This window comes from Anomalospiza imberbis, chromosome 22 (assembly GCF_031753505.1).
Source record: "Anomalospiza imberbis isolate Cuckoo-Finch-1a 21T00152 chromosome 22, ASM3175350v1, whole genome shotgun sequence".
NCBI lineage: Eukaryota > Metazoa > Chordata > Aves > Passeriformes > Viduidae > Anomalospiza > Anomalospiza imberbis.
The window spans coordinates 6,004,130-6,027,705 of record NC_089702.1 but is presented as its reverse complement, the minus strand read 5'-3'; the positions used below and the strand labels follow the sequence as shown (position 1 = coordinate 6,027,705).

General features: G+C 53.9%; 1 protein-coding gene across 1 annotated transcript; it reads right to left on the bottom strand.

Moving 5' to 3' along the window:
* Positions 1 to 457: 457 nt before the first annotated feature.
* Positions 458 to 23,411, bottom strand: MLLT6 (MLLT6, PHD finger containing). Its single transcript, XM_068212028.1, has 20 exons — positions 23,239 to 23,411; positions 19,112 to 19,191; positions 17,869 to 17,923; positions 16,782 to 16,891; positions 15,935 to 16,038; positions 14,968 to 15,061; positions 13,581 to 13,685; positions 12,691 to 12,789; positions 11,254 to 11,428; positions 10,099 to 10,689; positions 9,061 to 9,239; positions 8,400 to 8,517; positions 5,313 to 5,379; positions 4,674 to 4,816; positions 4,202 to 4,390; positions 3,967 to 4,055; positions 3,270 to 3,625; positions 2,120 to 2,219; positions 1,247 to 1,564; positions 458 to 533 (listed from the first exon to the last, which is right to left on the bottom strand). Exons 1-20 carry the CDS (start codon positions 23,345 to 23,347, stop codon positions 489 to 491), a joined length of 3,126 nt encoding a protein of 1,041 aa, XP_068068129.1. The 5' UTR covers positions 23,348 to 23,411; the 3' UTR covers positions 458 to 488.
* Positions 23,412 to 23,576: the final 165 nt, after the last annotated feature.

The following is a 23,576-nucleotide window of genomic DNA, read 5'->3' as shown; positions in this document are numbered from 1 at the left end:
GCCAGGGTCACGTCCTGGGACATCTCCAGGTGCCACCACGTCCCTTCTCCAGCAGTGCCACATCCAGGGTCACATGCTTGGACACTGCCAGGTGCCACCACGTCCCTTCTTCAGCAGTGCCACATCCAGTGCTGGCTCCTGGGACACCTCCAGGTGCCACCACGTCCCTTCTCCAGCAGTGCCACATCCAGGGTCACACCCTTGGGCACCTCCAGGTGCCACCACGTCCCTTCTCCAGCAGTGCCACATCCAGGGTCACACCCTTGGGCACCTCCAGGTGCCACCACGTCCTTCCCCAAGGATCTGGGGGTCTCGGGGGCTCCCCACGCTCCCGGCAGGATCCACTGCGGCTCCCTCGGGCACGTGAAGCAGGGGACAGGTGACCCCACTGGGGCTCCTGGTGGCACCAGGGCTCAGGGACAGCTCCCGGGGCTCCTCCTGGGCCGCTCCTCGGGAGGGGTTGGCTGCGGGCTCGGCGCCGGGGGCTCCTAGCCCTTGTCCTGCGCCAGGGGAGCGCCTTTGTCACCCAGCGGCTGTGGGGACAAATGGGGACACGGCCGGATCAGAGGGGACACGGAATGTGGGGACAGGGATTGGGGGATGGGGAGTGGGGGGACGGGGATTGGGGGAATGGGGATTGGGGAACAAGGACTGGGGGACAGGGATTGGGATCAGGGGACAGGGATTGGGAGATGGGGATTGATTTGTGGGGACAGGCATTGGGGGACAAAGGAATTGGGGGGAGAAGAATTGGGGAGACAGGGATTGGGATCAGGGGACAGGGATTGGGGGACGGGGATCGGGGGATGGGGACTGGGGGAGGCTGGGACTGGGGGACAGGAATCAGGGCAGGGGGACAGGGATTGAGGGACAGGGGACTGGGGGAGGAAGGAACTGTGTCCTTCCCCAGCTGTCCCCACATTGTCCCTGGGCTGTCCCCAGGCGTGTCCCCAGGCTGTCCCAGGGCTGTCCCCAAGTTGTCCCCAGGTCTCTCCTCAGGGCTATCCCCATGCTGCCCCCGGACTACCTCCAGGGCTGTCCCCAGGCTGTCCCCAAGGCTGTCCCAATACTGTCCCCATGCTGTCCCCACGCTATCCCCAAGCTGTCCCCAGGCTGTCCCTAGACTATCCCCACGCTGTCCCCAAGCTGTCCCTGGGGCTGTCCTCAGGCTGTCCCCCTCTGTCCCCCTCCGCCCCACCCCATCCCAGCCTGTCCCCACCCTGGCCCGTGCCTGCCCCGTACCCACCGTTCCTTTGGGGGCGCCGCCATCGGGCTGCAGGCTCAGGAAGGGGTTGGGGGCCATGGGTGGCCCCGAGGCCAGCGGGGGGGTGGCCTGGGGGGCCAGTAGGGCCCCGCCAGGGTTCAGCTGCTGTGGGGACAGCGAGGCCAGCAGGGAGCTCCCGCTGGGCGCGGCCGAGGTCAGCAGCGCGCTGGGGCTGGCATGCAGCGGGGCCGAGGTGGCGGCCAGCAGGGACAGCGGCGACGATCCCGACATCTGCAGCCGCTGCAGCTCCCGCTTCTGCTGGATCTGCTGCATCATCTGGAACACCAGCGCCTGCTGCTCCTGCGGGAATGGCCGGGACATGGCTCAGAGTGGGGACAGAGCGGGGACCTCTCTGAAATCCAGGAAAACCGCCCTGAAATCCGGGATCCAGCAGCATTTCCATCCCAGGATACGGCAGGATTTCCATCCTGGGATCCATAGGATTTGCATTCTGGGACGACTCCAGGAGGGAACGGCTCTCCCGATTTCTCCCTCCTGATTTCCCAGAGCTCCCATCTTCTCACCCCCTCAGGATTGTGGCAAACTCAGATTAAACTCTGATTAAACTCTGATTAAACTCCGATTAATCTTCTTTCCTTTGGTACAAAAAGAGCCCAAATCCCAACTCCCCTCCCCGGGAGCTGCCACACCCCCTGCCCGCAGCTTTGCTCCTCGGCATTTGGGAAGCTCCCCCATCCCAAATTCCCAAACCACCTCTGAATTCCCACGGTGGGTTCAGCCTCAAAAAGCTCAGAGGATTCAGGGACAGGAGGGAACCTCCGCTTTTCATTTCAGCTTTCCCTCTCCGCTCCGATGTTTTCCCACCACCAGCACCATCCCCACTCCCTCCCTTACCGGGTTAAGCGGCTGGGAAGTCAGGAGCTGCTGCAGCTGCTGCAGCTGCTGCTCGTGCTGCTGCAGGACGTGCCGCTGCTGCTCCGTCAGGGGGCTCAGGCTGCGGGAACACAGAGAGACACGGGAGCTAAAAACATTTCCTTCCATGCCCGGCAGCATCCCAGGTGCAGGAGCGAGGGAGGAACACATTTGTGAGAAGCAGGAGCTGGGAAATGCCTTGGCCAAGCTCTCCAGCTTTGTGGAAAATGCATATTTTATGATTGGCACTTGACAAAAATTGAATACTGTATGTGTTACGGAGGGTTATTTTGTAATACTGTATTAATCCTTTTTAAGTGGTGTGTTAAATATAGTTTTAGATTACAACATAATGTTAAAATAGAAACCCTGCGATGTAAGATATTTTTTACTAGCTCAAGAAAAGGGATAAGATAATCAAGAAACTCTTCTCACAGAGATAACAGCGACTGGAAACCTAAAGAGTTACAGCCTCATAATCAGAAAAGACAAACATTCTTCCACCTTCTCTCTGCCTTTATGGAACCACCAGGATTAAGGGAAGAAGTTGACAAAAACCAGAAAAATTCTTAATTTGAAAGGAAATTATGCATCATGTATGAGATATATGAATATGCAACAGGCTGTTGCTTTTAAGGGTTATTCCTTTGTTCACAAGGCATGTTTTTGGCAGTTTAGTGCCCAAAAACATCCGGATGTCCGTAATTCTTTGCTTTTTATTGTCTCATAGTGTCCTAATCCTCATTGTCCAAATTTTTATTACTCTAATTTTATTACTATTTTTTTATAACTATTTCATTACTAAAAACTTTTAAGGTTTTAAAAAAACCAGTGACTGGTGTTTTTCACAATCTCTCTGCAGGAACACGCTGCAGGTAAATTCACCAGGAATACAGGGATAATTCCACCGTTTGTCAGGGACAAGGGGTCCAGTTTAGCAGCTGCCAAAATTCCTGCTGGTACCCTCGCTGCGGACACAAGGCCTGGGATCACCTGGGAACAGCAGGCACTAAGCCGGGCTCCCACGCGCTTGGGGACAGCTCTCCAGAGCTCCCGCACACTCGGGGCCGCTCCGTCCCTCCCTCCCCGGAGCTAAGCTGCGGCCGGAGAGGGCAGGGCCGCCCGTCCTCACCTGCTCAGGCTGCCGGAGAGCTGCAGCGCCGGGGGCCCGCCGGCCTGCGTCAGCGCGCTCGGAGGCTGCGTGGGCTGCGCTCCGTTCAGGCTCCCCAGGATCCCGTTGAGGGGCATCTGCTGGGCTCCGGCCAGGCTGCCCAGCAGGCCGTCCACCATGGGCACCGCCGAGAGGCCGTGGCTGGCCCCCGAGGCTCCGGCCAGCCCCCCGCCTGCCACCCTGGCCAGGCCGTTCACCTGCTGCGCCCCGGGCAGGGGCAGCGAGGCGGGGCTGGGCAGCAGCATGGGCAGGGGCGGGGGGGTGCTGTGGAAGGACAGGGAGGAGCTGCTCCTGCTGGGACAGCCCGAGTGAGGGTCCTGGGGGAGAAACGGACACAGAGCATCGGGCTGGGGCGGCTGCCCCAGGGCAGCTCGGGCTGGGAAGGAGGGGCTCGGGTGGCTTGGGTGGCTCGAGTCGGAGGGGTCCCAGTACTCAGAGGGGTCCCAGAGCTCGGCTCCAGCCCTGCTGCATGTGCGGGATCACCTGGAAGCGCTCCCGCTCTCAGCTACTCTACCCAGCCCTCGGATGCTGCAGGGAGAACCTGATCTCTGAGCCTGGGCTAGCAGGCTTTACCAGCTGGCTACTGAGCCCTGGGGCTGCTGCGCTGCCCCTGCTCGAGGCCCTGCCTGGCCGCTGGTGGCCGCAGTGGCCGCTGTACCTCGGAGGACGTGGAGAGCGAGTTCTCGATGCCGAAGCTGTTCTTGCACGGGGGGCTCTTGCTGATGCCCAGGGAGTCACCGGCGCAGGCTGGGAGGGGAGAGGGGCGAGGGAGCAGAGTCAGAGCTGGACCCTGAGGTGGCCGTGGGACAGATCCCCCCCGATGTGACCCCTCGGCCACTGCCGCCGGGGCACAGGGACACGTCCCTGGGTGCCCTGAGCCCTGGTGCCCTCACCGTTGGCGGGCAGGATGTACTGGGCCTGGCTGGCCGGGCCGTTGCTGCTGGTGACCACGGGGAAGGGGACGGACAGCTGGACATTGAGCAGCTGCAGCCGCTCCTTCTTGGCCGTCAGCGTCATGATCTGCTCCTGCAGCCGCTGGTTCTCCTTCTGCAGCGAGTGCAGCGCCTTCAGCATCTCCACAACTGCGGGGGGACCGAGGGGGGACGGGGAAAAATGGGGGGAAAAAAGGGAGGAAAGGGGATCACAGGATTCAGAATCAAATCTCAGAGCGGGAGGGACCAGCCCCACAGCGCTGCCCCAGCTCCTCCACCTGGCACGCACTGGGGCTTTGTCTCCGCCCGGCTCTGCTGCCCGCGGGCAGAATCCCAAAATTCCAGCTGGGTCCCACGCAGAGCGCCGCGGGAGCTGCCCCACTGCCCCCCCAGTGCCCTGGGAGCTGCCCCACCGCCCCCCGGCCACACTCACTGTTCACCCCGGCCTCGCCGTTGCCCTGCTTCTCCAGGAGCTGCTCGATGTTGGGGGTGGCCTGCGGGACATTGTCCAGCTGCCCGCTGCTGCTGCATGACACGGTCTGGTCGAAGAGGGTCGGCAGGCTGCTGATGGGGGACCTGGGGGGGCCGGGGGCGTCAGGGGGACCCTGCTCTGCTCCCAGCTCCATTCCTGGCTCCATCCCTACTCCATTCCAGCTCCATCTCTGCCCCATTCCTGTTCCATCCCTGCTCCATTCCCGCTCCATTCCCGTTCCATCCCTACTCCATCCCTGCTCTATTCCCGCTCCATTCCCTGCTCCTACGGCTCTGTGCTGCACTTCAGGTGAGCCCCAGGTGAGCCCTGTGCTTGTGCTCAGACCTGGCTGGCGCTGGGAAAGCAAATCCCCATCATCCCATCCCATCCCATCCCATCCCACATGCCAAGGAGAAGGGCAGGAGCTGTTTCCGTGCCTCCCAGGCTGTGCTCCTGTCCCTGCTGTCCCCACGGTGTCTCTGCTGTGTCCCTGCGGTGTCCCCGCTGTTCCCGCGGTGTCCCCACTGTCCCTGCTGTCCCCACGATGTCCCCGCAGTCCCCACTGTCCCCACCATGTCCCCGCTGCCCCGGGACACTCACATGGAGGACAGGCTCTCCTGCGGGGACGTCCCTCGGCAGCCGAAGCCGCAATCCTCCAGGTCGGGCTCTGCGCAGGGACAGGGACAGAGGGCCCGGGCTCAGTGGCGCCTGGAGCCCGTTGAGTGCTCAGTGAGTGCCCGGTGAGTGCCCGGTGTGTGCCCGTTGAGTGCTCAGTGAGTGCCCGGTGAGTGCCCGGTGTGTGCCCGGTGTGTGCCCGGTGAGTGCTCAGTGAGTGCCCGGTGAGTGCCCGGTGAGTGCCCGGTGTGTGCCCGGTGTGTGCTTGGTGTGTGCCCGGTGAGTGCCCGGTGTGTGCCCGGTGTGTGCCCGGTGAGTGCCCACCGGGAGGCACCGGGCAGTACCGAGTGGCACCAGCACCGAGCAGTACCGGGGAGCACCAGGCAGCACCAGAACAAGCTGGTACCGGGGAGCACTGAGGGGCACTGACTGGTACCAAGCAGCACCGGCACTGAGCAGTACCGGGGAGAACCGAGTGGTTCCGAGTGGTACCAAGCAGCACCAGAACAAAGTGGTACCGGGAGGCACCGAAACACACCAAGCAGCAGCAGTACCGAACCTCACCGAGAAGCACCGAGCGGCCCCGGGCAGTACCGAACGGAACCGGGCAGCACCGAATCGGACCGGGCAGCACCGAATCGGACCGGGCAGCACCGAACGGAACTGGGCAGTACCGAACGGCCCCGGGCAGCACCGTACCGAGCAGCGCCGGCCCCGCGCTGTGCAAGGCGGCCCCGCCGGCGCCTCCCCCGGAGAGGAGCCTCTGGCACCGCCTGGCACCTCGGCCCGATCGGGGCGGTCACCCCGGCAAGGTCACCCCGGCCCGCTCTGCCCCCGCGCCGCGCCGGGCGAGGCGGAGCTCTGCAAAGCCTGGAGCCGGTTCTCCCGGAGCCGCCGGGGGATGGGGCCGCGGGGAGGGAGGGAGGGAGGGACAAATCCCGTGCCAAGCCCTGCCCCCACCCCACACAAATCCTCCCGGCCCCGGATGGATCCGGTAATCCCGGGGGATCGGCTGTCGCTCTGCGGGGAGTGACAGAGTCAGGCTGGAGCAGAGCTTTAAGGTCAGAGGATCCTTAAAGCAGAGCTTTAAGGGATTGAGGATCCTTTCCCCAAAGGCAGCCCGCGTTCCTGGAGGTTTCCAGGTGCTGAGCTCCTCCCTAAAGAGCTTCAAGGGAATCATGGAATGGTTGGGGTTGGAAAAGCCCTCCAAGGTCAGGAGGGCAATCATTAACCCAGCCCGGCCCTGTCCCCGCTCTGCCGCGTCCCCAAGTGCCACGTCCCCGCGGTTTGGAACGCTTCCAGGGATGGGGACTTGTTCCAATGCCTGAGCACCCTCTCCATGAGGAAGCTCCCCCAAATATCCAACCCAAACCTCCTGAGGCCGTTCCCTCTCCTGTCCCCATTCCCTGGGAGCAGAGCCCGAGCCCCACTGCCTGTCCCCTCCTGTCAGGGACTTGTGGAGATCCAGAAGGTCCCTCCTGATCCCTCTTTTCTCCAGGATCAACATTCCCAGCTCCCCTCAGCCTCTCCTGGCACTCCAAACCCTTCCCTGGCCACGTTCCAGCCCCTCCATGTTCTTCTTGGGAAGATCTCAAAACTGCCCCCAGGATCTGAGGTGTGCCCTCAGCAGTGCCCAGCTCAGCTTTAGCATTCAGAACCCTCCTCCAGGAAATCTGGGATGGGGCTGCTGCGCACATGTGCAGGATATCTCCCATTCCAAGGGTAATCCAGGATAAATCCTGTATTTATCTTCCCATCCCTGGAACGCCCGCTCCCCTTGTCCCTTGCCCCAGGCCCTCTCAGATGTGGTGGCTCCAGCCCCAGCTGCCTCCCTGCCCCTTCTCTCCTTCCCCACACATTCCCACCTGCAGGAATCCTGGGAATCTCCTGCAGGGAATGCCAGGATTCCCAGCGGGATGCCTGGAGCTGGGATTTGGGAACGAGCAAACCCAGCTGGGGCTTGGCAGCTCCTCCAGACAGAGCCAGGGGGATCCTGGCTCCCTCATCCCCTCGGGAATATCCTACTGGGACACTCTTCCAGGCAGAAATAGTCCATATTATATCCATAATTCCTGGATGTGGCTGGAATCTCCCAGTACAAGACCTTGGAGCAGCTTCCAGTGCCGGAATGGGCTCCAGGAGAGCTGGGGAGGGGCCTGGGACAAGGGATGGAGGGGAGGGACAGGGGATGGGTTTAAACTGGGATAGGGCAGGGATAGATGGGGTTTTGGGAAGGAATTTCTCCCTGTGAGGGCAGGGAGGGGCTGGGATGGAATTCCCAGAGAAGTCGTGGCTGATCCACCCCTGGAAGTGTCCAAGGTCAGCTTGGCCCACCCTGGCATAATGGGAGGTGTCCCTGCCCATGGATGATCTTTAGGGTCCCTCCCAACCCAAACCATGGGCACCCATTCCCCAGGAACATCCAATTCAGGAACACCCAATTCTCCAAGGACATTCATTTTCCATGGACATTCATTTTCCAGGGACACTCGTTATCCATGGACATTCATTCTCCTGGAACACCCAATTATCCAGGGACACCCATTCTCCAGGGACACCCAATTATCCTGGGACATTCATTCTCCTGAGACACCCCTTATCCAGGAATATCCATTTTCCAGGGCCACCCAAATTATCCAGGGCCCCCATCATCATCCAGGGACACTCATTATCCAGGGGCACCCAATTATCCAGGGACACTCATGATCCAGGGACACCCCTTCTCCAGGGACACTCGTTATCCATGGACATTCATTCTCCAGTGGCACCCATTTTCCAGGCCCGCACATTGTCCAGGGATATCCATTCTCCAGGGACACCCATTTTCCAGGGACACTCGTTATCCATAGACATTCATTCTCCTGGAACACCCGTTCTCCAGGGATATCCATTCTCCAGGGCCTCTCCCGAGGTGCTGCTGCCAAACACGCCGTCGCTGTCCCCCCGTGGCAGCCCCTGGCTGTCACCCTGAGGGAGAGCCGCTGGAAAAGCAGGGAATGCAGCGGTGCCCTCCTGTCCTGGCGGGAGAGCCCTCGGGAATGCCAACTCGGACATACCTGGGAATTCACGTACCTGCCCGGCTGCTCTCCGGCTGGCTCAGGAGGGGGTTCAGGGACAGCCCAGATGTCAGTGGGCTCCCGAAAATGTGCGAGGAAGGGAGGCTGAAGGTGGAACCCGCCAGGGAAAACACCTGCATGGGAAACAGGGAAATATCCTCGTTATTGCACCTCTTCCCACATTAAAAATATCTCCTGGCGGTCTGGCGAGAGGCTTGGCACATTCCCAGTGCTGGCTGGGAGCTGGGAGCCCTGGGAATGGTGTGGATCCAATTTCTCTTCCCGGTCGGAGTGTTCCCAATCCCGAGTGTTCCCTGTCACAGTTGTTCCCATTCCTGAGTGTTCCCAATCCCGACTGTTCCCAATCCCGAGTGTTCCCTGTCCCAACTATTCCCAATCCCGACTGTTCCCAATCCCGAGCGTTCCCTGTCCGTGTTCACATTCCTGACTGTTCCCAATCCCGACTGTTCCCAATCCCGAGTGTTCCCTGTCCCAACTATTCCCAATCCCGACTGTTCCCAATCCCGAGCGTTCCCTGTCCGTGTTCACATTCCTGACTGTTCCCAATCCCGACTGTTCCCAATTCCAACCTGTCCCCGTTCCCGAGTGTTCCCAATCCCAACTGTCCCCAGTCCTGGCTGTCCGCAGTCCCGAATCCCGGCCCGTTCTGCCCTCACCTGTGTGGTGGAGCCGGAGGCGGAGGAGGCGGGGATGGAGCTGGCGAAGGGCGAGCGGCTGAGCTGGGGCAGGGCGGCGCCGCCCTGGTGCGGGAGCAGCCCCGAGGGCAGCGGCGTGCTGCAGACCGCCCGCAGCGCCGCGCCCAGCGGGATCGGGTCCTTGTTGCTGGTGTAGATCCCTGCGGGAGAGAGATTCCAATTTATCCCGATAATCCTCAGGGAGAGGAGATTCCTTCTAATCCCGCCTTTCCAAGGGAGAGGAGATTCCTTCTTTTGGGACAGGGAACACTCGGGATTGGGAACACTGAGGACAGGGAACACTCGGGACAGAGAACACTCGGGATTGGGAACACTCGGGACAGGGAACACTCAGGATTGAGTGCCAGAGCCCCTCCTCTCCCAGCTGCCTTAACCCCTTCCTGCCCCATGCCCCATCCCAGTGTCCCTTCCCAATCCAGGGAAGGGGCTCCGGAGAGTCCCTGATTTGGGGTCATGGGATATTACCCTTTATTCGGGGTCATGGAATATTTCCCTTTATCCTGCTAGGAATTCAGCTCTGGCTGGGTGAGTTACAGCAAAAAGGGTTTGGGATGTGCCCAGCACAGATCTGCACCCCAAATTTCAGCTTTTGGGAAGCTGATCCAGGGGAAATTCGAGGGTGAAGGCTGGGATGGAAGAGGATGTGGATTTTTATGGATTCAAGGGACAGAACCCTGTGTAGGCAGGTCTGGACACATCTAAATCTCTTGGGAAAGGCTAGAAAAGGCTGGAAAAAGGATCTGAGTTGGCTCTGCAAAAAGAGCAAAAAGGGTTTGGTTTCCCAGCTCAGATCTGCACCCCAAATTTCAGCTTTTGGGAAGCTGATCCGGGGGAAATTCCAGGGTGATAGAACAGGGTGTGGATTTTTATGGATTCAAGGGACAGAACCTTTGCAGGCAGGACTGGACACGGCTAAATGTGCTGGGAAAGGCTGGGAAAGGCTGGAAAATTCTGGAAAAGGCACCTGAGCACATCTGAATCCCTCAAGGGGGAACCCACCTGAGCCCAGCAGCGGCGACTCCATGCTGAGGCTGGGCAGACTCCCAGGGTGGCCGAAGCTCCGGGAAGAATTCCCGACACTGGAGCTGACGAGGGATCCCCCGGAGAAGGGAGAGGAGGAGGTGGAGGTGGACCCAGCCAGCTGGGCCCCTAAAACCTCTTTGCCTTTGCCCGCCTTGGGCCTGCCGGGGCCGTGCTTGTTCTTCTTGCTGCCCTTGTGCTTCTTCTCCTTGAGTACCTCTCCCTCCTCGGCGCCCAGCGATGGCATCCGCTTGTGGCCGCTCCCAGAGGTGCCGGCAGTGCCACCCGTGCCACCCGAAGGGCCACCAAGAGCACCGGAGGCTTTGTAGTCCACAGGGGAGGCGTCGCGGGCTCGCGGCGGGCCCACGGCCGAGGTGGAGAAGCGCATGATGGAGCCGAAGCCGGAGAAGATGACCTTCTGCTCGAAGACGTCGGCCTTGGGGCCCTCGGAGAGCGGCGAGCAGTGCGAGGACGAGCTGGAGCTGGCAGCCTTGCGGAACTTCTCGTCCTCCTGCTCCAGCTTGGGGAAGGGCGCGAAGTCCTGGGAGCCGGGCAGGCCACAGGAGGAGCCTGGGGACACGCGGGGTCAGCGGGGAGCGGCCCCAGGGGCAGGGGAGGGGGCCTGATGCTTCATCGCTCTCCTCTTCCTCCTCCTCCTTCATCGCTCTCCTCCTCCTTCATACTTTTCCTTTTCTCCCTCATCCTTCCCCTCTTCCTCCTTCCTAATCCCTCTCCTCTTCCCTGTCCTTCATCCCTCTCCTCTCCTTCTCCTCCATCCTTCTCCTCCTCCCCTTCAGCCTTCCCCCTTTTCTCCTCCATCCCTCTCCTCCTCCTCCTCCTTCATTGCTCTCCTTTTCTCCTTCATCCCTCTCCTCTTCCTTCTCCTCCACCCTTCTCCTTCTCCCCTTCATCCTTCCCCTTTTTCTCCTCCTTCATCCCTCCTCTCTTCACCCCTCTCCTCTCCCACCTCCTTCATCTTTTCCCTTTGCCTCCTCCTTCTCCTCTTCCTCCTCCATTCCTCCCCTTTTCTCCTTCATTCCTTCCCCCTTCTCCTTCATCCCTCTCCTCCTCCTCCATCCCCTTCCTTCCTCCTTCCTCCCTCTCCCTTCCCCTCCTCCTCCTCCTGCCCCTCACCCGCTGCCTGGAAGGTTCCTCCGGGCGTGGCCACTCCGAAGCCTCCAGAGCTTTTCCCGCTTCCCGTCTTCTTCCCCTTGTGGCTGCTGCCGTGGCTCGAGGATTTCCGGCCCTTGGCCTCTGCCCTGGCCACCTCTGAGCTGTCCTTGGTGGCCTCGTGGTGGCCACTGGAGCCCTGGGAGGGGACAGACATGGGGGTGACCCCAGGGACCAGAGCTGGCTGCAGTCGGGGCTCCTTTGTTCCTGATTTTCCCGATTTTCCTGATTTTCCCTCTCCGGAGTGGGAATTTCCTCATCCTCAGGATGGGATTGGAGATTCCCTGTGGGAATTTCCTCATCCTTGGGATGGGACTGGAGATTCCCTGGGGGAATTACCCCGTGGGAATTTCCTCATCCTTGGGATGGGACTGGAGTTTCTCTGGGGAAATTTCCAGGAATTTTCCTCATCCTCGGGATGGGACTGGAGATTCCCTGTCGGAATTTCCTCATGCTCAGGGTGGGACAGGAGTTTCCCCATGGGAATTTCCAGGGAATTTTGTCATCCTTGGGATGGGACTGGAGATTCCTGCAGCCATCCCAAAGCTCTGGCTGGGAATATTCCCAGGGGTTGGAGCAGCCCCGGATGTTCCCAAATTCCAGCTGAGCTGCAGGAGCCAGGGGAGACAGGAGGGTGAAGAACCCGGGCAGATGCCAGGAAATCCAGGATTTCGGGATGAGAGGGAGAATTGTGGGAATTCAGCAGGGAGGGAGAGAGGCATGAACCCAAACCCAGATCCCTCAAATCCCAAATCCCTTCAAATCCCAAATCCCTTCAAATCCAGAGCCGAGGGCTCCAAATCCACCTGTTTTAGTTAAAACAGCAACCAAAATTTAAAATATTCCTGTAATTATGGGATAGCCCAAAATGTGGGACCTTCCTGACATCCCTCCAAGCCCTCCTTGGGATAAATCCCAGGATCCAAATCCATCCCTTGATTTAATCCCCCAACAGCTGCAGGCACCAGATGTGCCCGGAATTTTGAAGGGATCGGAATGGGAGAATTCCAGGGATTTTCTCCTGCCAGCCCCAGATGTGGGAATTAAACCCTCCTGGATTTATGGGCTTGGCAGGAGCGTGGAAATCATCCTGAATTTTCCTTGGGAAGGGAAGGGGAGCAGGGCCTGAGGGTGGGAATGGCCTGGTGAGAATGCCCTTTTCCCAGTTTTTGGGTGGATTTCCTGGGTGGATTTCCCAGATCCCTTTCCCTGTTTTTTTGGCTGGATTTCCTGGATGGATTTTCTCACCCTTTCCCGTTTTCCCAGTGGATTTTCCTGCCCTTTTCCCAGTTTCTGGGTGGATTTCCTGGATGAATTTTCTTTCCCTTTCCCATTTTCCCGGTGGATTTTCTTGCCCTTTCCCGTTTCCCACTGGATTTTCCTGCCCCAGGGCCCTGGTACCTTCTCGGCGGCCGCAGCCCCGGGCGCCGGGGGCAGGCTGCCGGGGGACTCCGGCCGCTTTTTGTGCTTCTGCTTTGGCCTCTCCTTGTCCTTGCGGCTCTGGAAAAAAAAAAACCCAGAACCTCTGGAATGCTGGAATTCCCAGTGCTGGGAAGAGCAGCGCCAGATCCCAGAAACAAATCCCATCAATAAATCCCCATTCCTGTTGTTTTCCAGTGGCAGATCCCATAAATAAATCCAAATAAATCCCTGTTCCCACTGTGTCCAGCACAGATCGCACAAAATCCGCCCCCATCCAGGGTCAGGAAAAATCCTTTATTCCCCTCCCACTCCCCTCAGATCCCAAATCCCAAAAAAACCCTAAAATTCCGGATTTATGGGAATAAACCCAGCCCCACACAAACCCCAGTTCTGCCTCGCACATTCCCAGTTGCTTTTCCTGGGAATTCCAGGATTTCCAAGATCCTGGAGCTATTTCTAGGAGCAGAATTTAAAATTTAATGAAAAATTTTAAACATTTTTCCTCCTCTGGGACTGTAGAATCCTTGAGCCATTTTGAATGAAAAAAAAAAAATCAAAAATTCCAGAATTAAAAATTCCTTTCTCCAGAAAAACCCTTTCTAGAGGTGGATTTAACCCCTTTTCCCAGATAATCCCATCCCAAACCATTTCCAAATTCCCACAAATTCATTTTCACCCCTAAAATCCGCCCAAAATAGGAATTTTTTAATCCATTAAAACTCCGAATCTGAGGGTGAAAAAATTCTGGATTTTGAGGTTTGAGGACGCCTTTGCCTCGTGGGTTGAGGAAATGGTGTGAATTTGGGGAATTCTGGGGATTTTCTGGGAATTTTGGGGTATTTTTGGGAATTTCTGGGGAGTCTTCTCACCTTTTTTGGCCGCTCGTGGTGGGCCAGGTGCTTTTCCTGGGGGGGCGAGGCCGAGCGACTCCTCCTGCCCGGGAGGAAGGAGCTGCCCCCGGAATGGCGAGAGGTCTGGGGGAAAACAGAGGGAAAAGGGGAAAAAAGGGAGAAAACAGAGGGGAAAGGGAGAAAAATGGAAAAAAACAGAGGGGAAAGGGGGAAAAAAAGGAGGGAAAGGGGAAAAATAGAGGGGAAAGGGGAAAGAAGTGGGAAGAGGGGAAGAAAAGAGAGAAAAGGGTAAAATGGAAAATGGGAAAATAAAAGGGAAAAGGGAAAAAAAAAGAGGGAAAAGGGAAAAACAGGAAAAGGGGAAGAAAAAGAGGGGAAAAGGGGAAAGGGGACAGGAAAGAGGGAAAAGCAGGAAAGGGGGGAAAAATAGAAGGGAAAGAGGAAAAGAGAGAGGGAAAGGGGGAAAAGGGGAAAAGGGGAAGAAAAAGAGGGGGAAAAGAGGAAAAGGGGAAAGGAAAGAGGGAAAGGGGGAAAGAAAAGAGGGGGGAAAGGAGAAAAAAGTGGGGGAAAACAGGAAAAAAAGAGGGGAAAAGGTGAGAAAATAGGGAAAAGAGGAAAGGAAAAGGGAAATGGAAAAAAAGAGAAAAGAGGGAAAAACGGAAAATTAGGAAAAAAGGGAAAAGAAGGGAAAGAAAAGAGGAGAAAAGGGGAAAAAGAGGGGAAATGGGGAAAAAGGGAAAAAATAGAGGGGAAAGGGGAGAGGAAAGAGGGAGCAGTGTAAAGAAAAGAGGGAAAGGGGGGAAAAGTGGGAAAGGAAGGGGGAGAGGAAAGAGGGAAGGGGGGAAATGGAAAAAGGGGGCAAAAAAGGGAAAAGGGTGAAAAAAGAGTGGAACAGGGAGAAAAAGAGGGGAAAGTGGAAAGGGAAAAGGGGAAATATAGAGGGGAAAGGGGGAAAAATTGAAAATGGGGAAAAAAGGGGAAAAGAGGAAAAATAGAGGAGAAAGGGGAAAGGGGACAGGAAAGAGGGAAAAGGCGGAAAATTGAAAACAGGAACAAAATAGGAAAAAGGGGAAAAAAAAGAGGGAAAAGGGAGAAAAGAAGAGGGAAAGGGGGGAGAGGGAAAAAGGAAAAGAAAGGAGAGAAAAGGGGAAAAAAAGAAAGAAAAGGGGAAGAAAAATAAATGAAAATTCCCTAAATAAATGTAAGTTTCCTAAATAAAGAAAAACTCCCTAAATAATCAAATTCCCTAAGAAATCCAATCGAGCAAATGAAATAAAAACTCCCAAAAGACACGAAAAATTCCCAACACACATCAAAAATTCTCCAACCAAATAAAAAACGCCCTCAGGAAATGAAATCCCTGAATATCTGGGAATTCCCGGAATTCCCGGAGTTCCTGGCTCACCATTTTGCTGAAGTGGTACTTGCAGTAGCCGCAGTATTTGACGTTGTCGACCTCCAGCACCTCCTCCTCGCACAGGAGCCCGGCCATCTGCGCACTGCCCAGGAAAACAGGGGAAAAATGGGGAAATTGGGGGGGAAACGGGGAAAAAATGGGAAAATTGGGGGGGGAATGGGAAAATTAGGGGGAAAATGGGGAAAAATGGGAAAATTTGTGGGGGAGAATGAGGAAAAATGGGAAAAAAATTGCAGGAAAACAGGGAAAAATGGTAAAATTATGAGAAAATTGAAAACGGGAAAAAACACCAGGAAAAACCAGGAAAACAGGGAATATCAGTGGGAAATTGGCAGAAAAACAGGGAGAAAAGCAGGAAAAGCAGTAGAAAAACAGGGGGAAAAAGTGGGAAAATTTACAGGAAAACAGGGAAAATCCATCAGGAAAATCAATAGGAAAACAGAAAAAAACAGGGAACGATGCCCCAGACCCAGGGCAGGGGAGTGAACATCCCACTGGTTTTGACAGAATTCCCACACCGTGGGAACACCCTGGAAAAATCTGGAAAATCCTGGAAAAAAACTGGAAAAATCTGGAAAATCCTGGAAAAAACCTGGAAAAACCTTCTTGGGTAAGGAGGAAGAAGAGGCAACTCCAGCCCTGAATAACCCCATGGGATCAACCCCAAACCCCACAACCCCCATGGAACGAAGCCCCAAATTCCCAAACCTTGGGAACACCCTGGAAAAACCTTGAAAAACCCAGAAAATCCTGAAAAAACCCAGAAAAAACCCGGAAAAACCCGGAAAAACCCGGAAAAACCGTCTTGGTGAGGAGCAAGAAACAACTCCAGCCCTGAATAACCCCGCGGGATCAACCCCAAACCCCAAAACCTTCAGAGAACAAGACCCCAAAGCCAGGGCAGGGGAGGAGCAGCCGGGGGCACATTCCAGAGGCGAATTCCCGGGAATCTCACCAGGTGACGTGGAAGGCCTGGCGGCAGCCGTGGCGGTTGCAGGCCATGCAAGCCCCAGAGGCCGCTTTGCTCTCCCGCCCTTGCTCCTCACAGATGTAGCAGGTCTGGGATGGGGGGAAAAAATAAAAGCCATGTTTTCCAAGAGGAAAAGCCTCCAGGAATTCCCAAATGTCATGGAATTCCTTGTTGGGTCTGGAGGGGTTTTGGAGCTCAGCGAGTTCCAACCCTGCATTCCCCACATTCCGCTCTCCGAGGTTGTCCCGCTCCTGTGAAGGAATTTCTGGGATATTTTGAGGGAATTTGGAGGGATTTCTATGAAAATTCTGGGATATTCCTTGGTGGGATACACAAAACTTCTCATTTTTCCCCCAAAATCCCAACCGTCCCATGGGAGCCAGCATGGAGTTCCATGGATCCAGTCATCTTCAGTCATTCCACTGGGAAATTCCTCAAATTCCCATTTTCTCCCCAAAACTTATCCAAATGGGGAGGATCCAACATGGAATTCCATGGATCCAAGTGGCTCCAGTTATTCCACCAAGAAATTCCTCAAATTCCCATTTTCTCCCCCAAAACCCATCCAGATATGGAGGATCCAACATGGAATTCCATGGATCCAGCTGGCTCCAGTCATTCCACCAATAAATTCCTGAAATCCCATCGATTTGGTGAAGACAGATGGGGACAGAATGGGAAATTCCTCAAATTCCCATTTTCTCCCCCAACACCGTCCTGGCAAATCCAGGGATTTCCTTGGTTTTTAACGTAATCTGAGCGGCTGCGGGGTCGGGATAATCTGGGAAGACGCCGTGGGGGGATGGGATGATCCCGAAATCCCGGATTTTACCTTGTTGAAGCGGTCATGGGGGACGTACTGGAGCACGATGGGCTCCATGGTGAGCACGTTGGCAAACTGCACCTCGGGGATGTACAGGGCACACACCACGTGGGCCCAGCCTGGAAAAGGAAGGGAAAACGGGAATTCAGTCCCGGAATCCCAAAAAAAAACTCAGTGCCAAAAAAATCTTCTGTCCCAAAAAACCCCACCCCAAATACACTACATGCCAGAAACATCTCTGCTGCCAAAAACACTCTGTCCTAAAAAAGGTTCAGTGCCAAAAGAGCCTCTATTCCCCCCAAAAAAATCTTCATCCTGAAAAACCCTCCATCCCAAAAAACCTGCATCCCAAAGAACCCTCCATCCCAAAAAATCTTGATGACAAAAAGATCTCCATCTCAAAAAAAACTCCATCCCAAAAAATCGTCCATCCCAAAAAAAAACCCATCCCAAGAAAATCTCCATCCCCATAAAAAACTCCATACTAAAAAAAACTCATTCCAAAAACCCTCCATCCCAAAAAACTCTATCCCAAAAATCCCCATCCCCATAAAAACTCCATCCCAAAAACCTCCACCCCAAAAAACCTTCCATCCCAAAAAGCCTGCATCTCCAAAACAACCTTCTTCCCCAAAAAACCTTAATCCCCAAAAAACCCATCCCAAAAACCTCCATCCCAAAAGACCCTCCATCCCCATAAAAACCCCATCCCAAAAGAAAACCCATCCCAAAAAACCTTCATCCCAAAAACCTATCCATCCCAAAAAACCTGCAACCTAAAAAAGCTCCATCCCAAAAAATTGCATCCCCAAAAAATCCCATATGGAAAATCCTCTGGGATGGGGCCTGGATCACACCACGACCCCAGAGATTGGGAAATTCCTGTGGGATCTCCCCAAAATCCCACAGATTTTGGGCTACTTTTGACACCACCCCAAGATCAGGCAGGAGAAAAAAAATCCCTTTGGGTGGGGAGGGAAAAAACCCCGAATGTCCCAAAAAGGGAATTTTTGGGAAACGGGGAGGTGGGATGTGGGATCTGGGGTTTGGGATTTGGGGTTTGGGGTTTGGGATTTGGGGTTTGGAGTTTGCTCACCCCCGTTGTCCGTGCGCTTCAGGGCCCCATCCTTATGGGGACACAGCTCGCACCTCTGCAAGGAAGAGAAACCCAAAATTCCCCCAGTTTTGGGGGGAAATTCAGATTTCAAAAGATTTAATAGATAAAATTGAAATGTATTAAATAAAATTAATCAGATTTCCGTGATAAAATTCAGATTTAATCAATAAAATTGAAATTTAATCCATAAAATTCAAATTTCATCGAATTTAATCAATAAAATTAATCTGATTTCAGGGATAAAATTCAGATTACATCAGCTTTAATCAATAAAATTTAAATTTAATCAATAAAATTCAAATTTCGTCAATAAAATTTAATAAAATTTCATCAAATTTAATCAATAAATCCCATGGAAACTCCATGAAAACCCAAGTAAAATTCTGAAAACTCCATGAAAATCCAATGAAAATTCCATGGAAACCCAAGGAAAACCCAATGAGAATTCCATGGAAAACCAAGGAAAACCCAATGAAAATTCCATGAAAATCCAATTAAAAATTCCATGAAAGTCCAATGAAAATTCCACAAAAACACAAGAAAACCCAATGAGAATTCCATGGAAACCCAAGGAAAACCAAGGAAAATCCAACAAAAATGCCAGGAAAACCCCACGTGCCCTGATCCGATCCCCCCCCGCTTCCTCCTGCATCATTTTCCGACCCAGGAGAACTTTGGATTCTCCAGGTGAGGACCCTCAAGGATTTCAGAGCCTCTTAAATATCCATAAATGCTTTAAAACCTCCTTCCCAACCCAAAAATCCACAAAAATCCAACAAAAAAAAATTTTGACATCTCAACATCATCTGCACTGATCCCAGTTTTCCCTTTTCCCAAAAATTCCCCCCGGATCCGAGCAAAGAAAACACCTTTGAGGGAAACCTTCTTCTATCTTGGAGGGAAAATTACATTTTTTGGAAAAATGAGAATTTAAAATCTCGGAAAAACCCCAAAAATCTTGGGAAAAACCCCAAAAAATCTTGGAGAAACCCAAAAAATCTCAGAAAAACCCCAAAGATCTTGGGAAAAACCCAATAAATCTTGGAGAAACACCAATAAATCTTGGAAAATCCCCAAAAATTTTGGAAAAAAACCCCAAAAATATCAGAAAAACACAAAAAAAAAAATCTTGGAAATCCCCAAAAGTCTTGGAAAAACCCTAAAAATCTCGGAGAAACCCCAAAAACCTTGGAGAAGGCCGTACAGGATTTTCCGCACTCACCACCCGGGCGGCTCGCTCCTGTGATTCGCACTTCCGGCAGAACCAGGGGCCAGTGGGAACCTGCACAATTCCATAACAGGCTGGGAAAAAAAGGTTAAAAAATCAATTTAAATTGGGTTAAAATCCTGCACAATTCCATGACAGGCTGGGAAAAAAGGGGGAAATCAAATTAAATCCTTTTAAAATTGATTTATTTATGATTTCCCCAGGTTTAAGTATGGTTGGAACAGGTTGGAAATAATCAGGGGGGGAGAACAGGAGCAGCAGCGAGAAATCAGGCAAAAAAAAGCAAAATACGTAAAATTAAATTAAATTAAATATAAAATAAAATAAAATAAAATAAAATAAAATAAAAATACATTAAATTAAATTAAATTTAAAAATAAATTTTAAAATTAAATTTAATTTAATTAAATGAACTAAAATAATAAAATAAAATGGAAAAAAATGCAAAATATCAACAAAACCATGGGTGGGAAATGGAGGCTCCAAAAAAGGGTTAAGAACATTTATAAATTGCATTTTCTGCTCATTTTTTACTTTTTTTCCTGTTTTCTTATCTTTTTTCTCCCTGTTTATTTCCTGCTTTCTTCCATGTTTTTCTCCCTTTTGTCCCTGTTTATTTCCTGGGGGTTTTTTTCCCATTTCCCCCATTTCTCCCTGTTTTTCTCCCTATTTTTCTCCCTGTTTTCCCCGGTTTTTTTTCCTGGTTTTCCTCCCTGTTTTCCCTGTTTATTTCCTGGGGTTTTTTTTTTCCCCATTTCCCCCATTTCTCCCTGTTTTTCTCCCTATTTTTCTCCCTGGTTTCCCCGTTTTTTTTCCTGGTTTTCCTCCCTGTTTTCCCTGTTTATTTCCTGGGGTTTTTTTTCCCCATTTCCCCCATTTCTCCCTGTTTTTCTCCCTATTTTTCTCCCTGTTTTCCCTGTTTATTTCCTGGTTTTCCTCCCTGTTTTCCCTGTTTATTTCCTGGTTTTTTTCCCCATGTGGGTTCCTTTTCCCCAGGGTTCCTTTTTGGGCTTGGAGCTATTTTGGGAATAAAAACCTCCCCAAAGCCGCAGGGGCTGGGCCGGGCTCCAAAAGGGGAACCACCACATCCTGAGGGGCCCCAAAAACCCCAAATGAACTCCCCGAGCTTCCCACAGGCACCGACCGAGACTCCAACGGGGCTCAGGGACTTCTCCTCCCCCTCTGGAGCTGCTCTTGTCCCTCTGGGACGCTTCCTGAAAATCCCAAACTGTTCCTGAAAATCCAAAATTCTTCCGGAAAATCCAAAATTCTTCCTGAAAATCCAAAACTCTTCTTGAAAATCCAAAATTGTTCCTGAAAATCCCAAACTCTTCCTGATGCTCTGGAGCTGTTCTTGAAAATCTGGAGCTGTTCCTGACCCTCTGGAATGTTCTTGAAAATCTGAAATTATTCCTGACCCTCTGGAGCTGCTCCTGCACTTCTGAAACTGTTCTTGAAAATTTGAAACTCTTCTTGAAAATCCAAAACTCTTCCTGAAAATCCAAAACTCTTCCTGAAAATCTGAAACTGTTCCTGACCGTCTGTTGCTGCACCTCTGGGACGCTTCCTGAAAATCCAAAATTGTTCCTGAAAATCCCAAATTCTTCCTGAAAATCCCAAACTGTTCTTGAAAATCCCAAACTGTTCTTGAAAATCCCAAACTCTTCCTGAAAACCCCAAACTCTTTCTGAAAATCCAAAACTGCCCCTCTGGATCTGGTTTTGAAAATCCAAAACTCTTTTTGAAAATCCCAAACTGTTCCTGAAAATCTAAAAGTTTTCCTGCCCCCCTGAAGCTGTTCTTGAAAATCTGGAACTGTTCCTGCTCCTCTCAAACGGTTCCTGACCCTTAGAAATGGTTCCTGTCCCTCTGAACCTGTTCTTGAAAACGTGGAACTGTTCCTGCATCTCTGGAATGTTATTGAAAATCTGAAATTATTCCTGACCCTCTGGAGCTGCTCCTGCACCTCTGGGACTCTTCCTGAAATCCAAAACTCTTCTTGAAAATCCGAAGATCCTGATGTTCTGGAACTGTTCTTGAAAATCTGAAACTGCTCCTGACCCTTAAAAATTGTTCCTGGCCCTCTGGATCTTTTCTTGATGATTCAAGACTTCTCCTGGCCCTCTGGAACTCTTCCTGACCCTTAGAAATTGTTCTTGTCCCTCTGAAACTGTTCTTGAAAATGTGGAACTGTTCCTGCACCTCTGGAACTGTTCCTGATCCTCTGGAATGCTCTTGAAAATCTGAAAGGATTCCTGACCCTCAAAGCTGTTCTTGAATAGCTGGAATTCAACCCAACCCTCTGGAATGGTTCCTGCCCCCCTGAAACTCTTCCTGCACCTCTGGAACTCTTCTGGAAAATCTGAAACTGCTCCTCACCCCTAAAAACTGTTCCTGACCCTCTGGAGCTGTTCTGGACACACGGACAGGGACAGGGACAGGGCTGGACAGACAGAGAGAACAGGGCTGGGCACACGGACAGGGACGGGGTTGGACACACGGACAGGGACAGGGCTGGGCACACGGACAGGGACAGGGCTGGGCACACGGACAGGGACAGGGCTGGACACACGGACAGGGCTGGACACACAGACAGAGCCGGACACCTGGAGCCAGGACCAAGCACCGGGAACAGCCAGTGCTGCAAGCAGGAAGAGCTGGAGATGCACCGGGACAGGAACGGGATAAAAAACACCGGGACAGGAATGGGATAAAACAAATGGGACAGGAATGGGATAAAAAACAACAACTGGGACAGGGATTGGATAAAAAACAACAACTGGGACAGGGACAGGATAAAAAATAACAGGGACAGGAATGGGATAAAACAACAACCAGGACAGAGATGAGATAAAACAACTGGGACAGGGATGGGATAAAACAACAACCAGGACAGGAATGGGATAAAAAATAACAGGGACAGGAATGGGATAACAACAACTGGGACAGGAATGGGATAAAAAATAACAGGGACAGGAATGGGATAACAACAACTGGGACAGGGACGGGATAAAATATAACCAGGATAGGAATGGGATAAAACAACTGGGACAGGGATGGGATAAAACAACAACCGGGACAGGAATGGAATAAAACAGCAGTCAGGTCAGGAATGGGATAAAACAACCAAGACAGAAACGGGATAAAAAACAACCAGGACAGGAACGAGATAACAACAACCAGGTAAGAATGGGATAACAGCACCCGGGACAAGGATGGGATAAAGCAACAATCGGGACAGGAACGGGATAACAACAACCAGGACAGGAATGGGGTAAAACAACAACCGCGACAGGGATGGCATAACAACAACCGGGAAATTGATGGGATAACAACAACCGGGACAGGAACGGGATAACAGCAACCAGGACATGAATGGGGTAAAACAACAACCGCGACAGGGATGGTATAACAACAACCGGGAAATTGATGGGATAACAACAACCGGGACAGGAACGGGATAACAGCAGCCGGGAAAACAGCGCGGCCCGAGCAGCCCGGAACCCTCGGCGCATTCCGAACAAACCGAGCAGGGATCGCCGCGCCTCCGCTGCCTCGAATACCGATTTTAATCCGTATTTGTTTTGTTCACCGAGCCGAGGCCAAACTTTCCGGGCCCGTTACCGTGCGCTGGGGGCGGGCCCGGAGTCATTTAAAATGCAAATCGCCCGTGTCGCCGGGAGCGGCGGGCGGAGGGGGCGGAGGAGGAGGAGGGCTGCCTTCCTCCCTCCCTAACCTCTCAGGAGGCAGCTCCGGGCCCCGCCGCCCCCTCCGGTGCTTCCCCCCGGTCCCCCCACCGCCTGACACCCCCGGGCCGGGCTGGGGGCGGCAGCGCCTCTTCCCCCCCGCTCCCCCTCCCCGCTAAACCGGGGGGGCACCGGGGAAATCCCCCCAGTGGCCACCCCCGGGGGGCTCCGCTGCTGCCCCAACTCCTCCCCCGCCGTGTCCCCCCCTCCGCGGCCGCGCCGCACCGGCGGCGACACCGTTATTTGGAACAATAGCGCTAAAACAAAGCGCACCCCCCCGCACCCCCCCACCCACACTCCGCCACCCCCATCCTCACCCCGCCCCATCCCCGGGGGGTTTCGGGGGGCTCGGGGAGGGGCTCGGGGGGGGCTCACCTTGGTGCACGGCCACATTGCAGCCGTGGCCGTCGCAGTAGACGAGCGGGTTCTCCGCCCAGCCGCGCTCGTCGGAACACACACAGCAGCCTCCCACCATCTCCTTCATACTTCCAGGAGGGTTTCCTGCCCCCCCGCCTCCCTCGGCGCGCTCCTCCTCCTCCTCCTCCTCCTCCTCCTCCTCCGTGCTGCCCCCTCCCCGCCTCTCCCGGGGGGACCGCCGGGGGGGGGGGGGGCAGCGGCGACAGCGAGAAGCCACAAGCGGGCGGGGCGAGGCGCTGATGAAGGGACCGGGGGACAGCGCGGGGACAGCGCGGGGACAGCGCGGGGACAGCGCG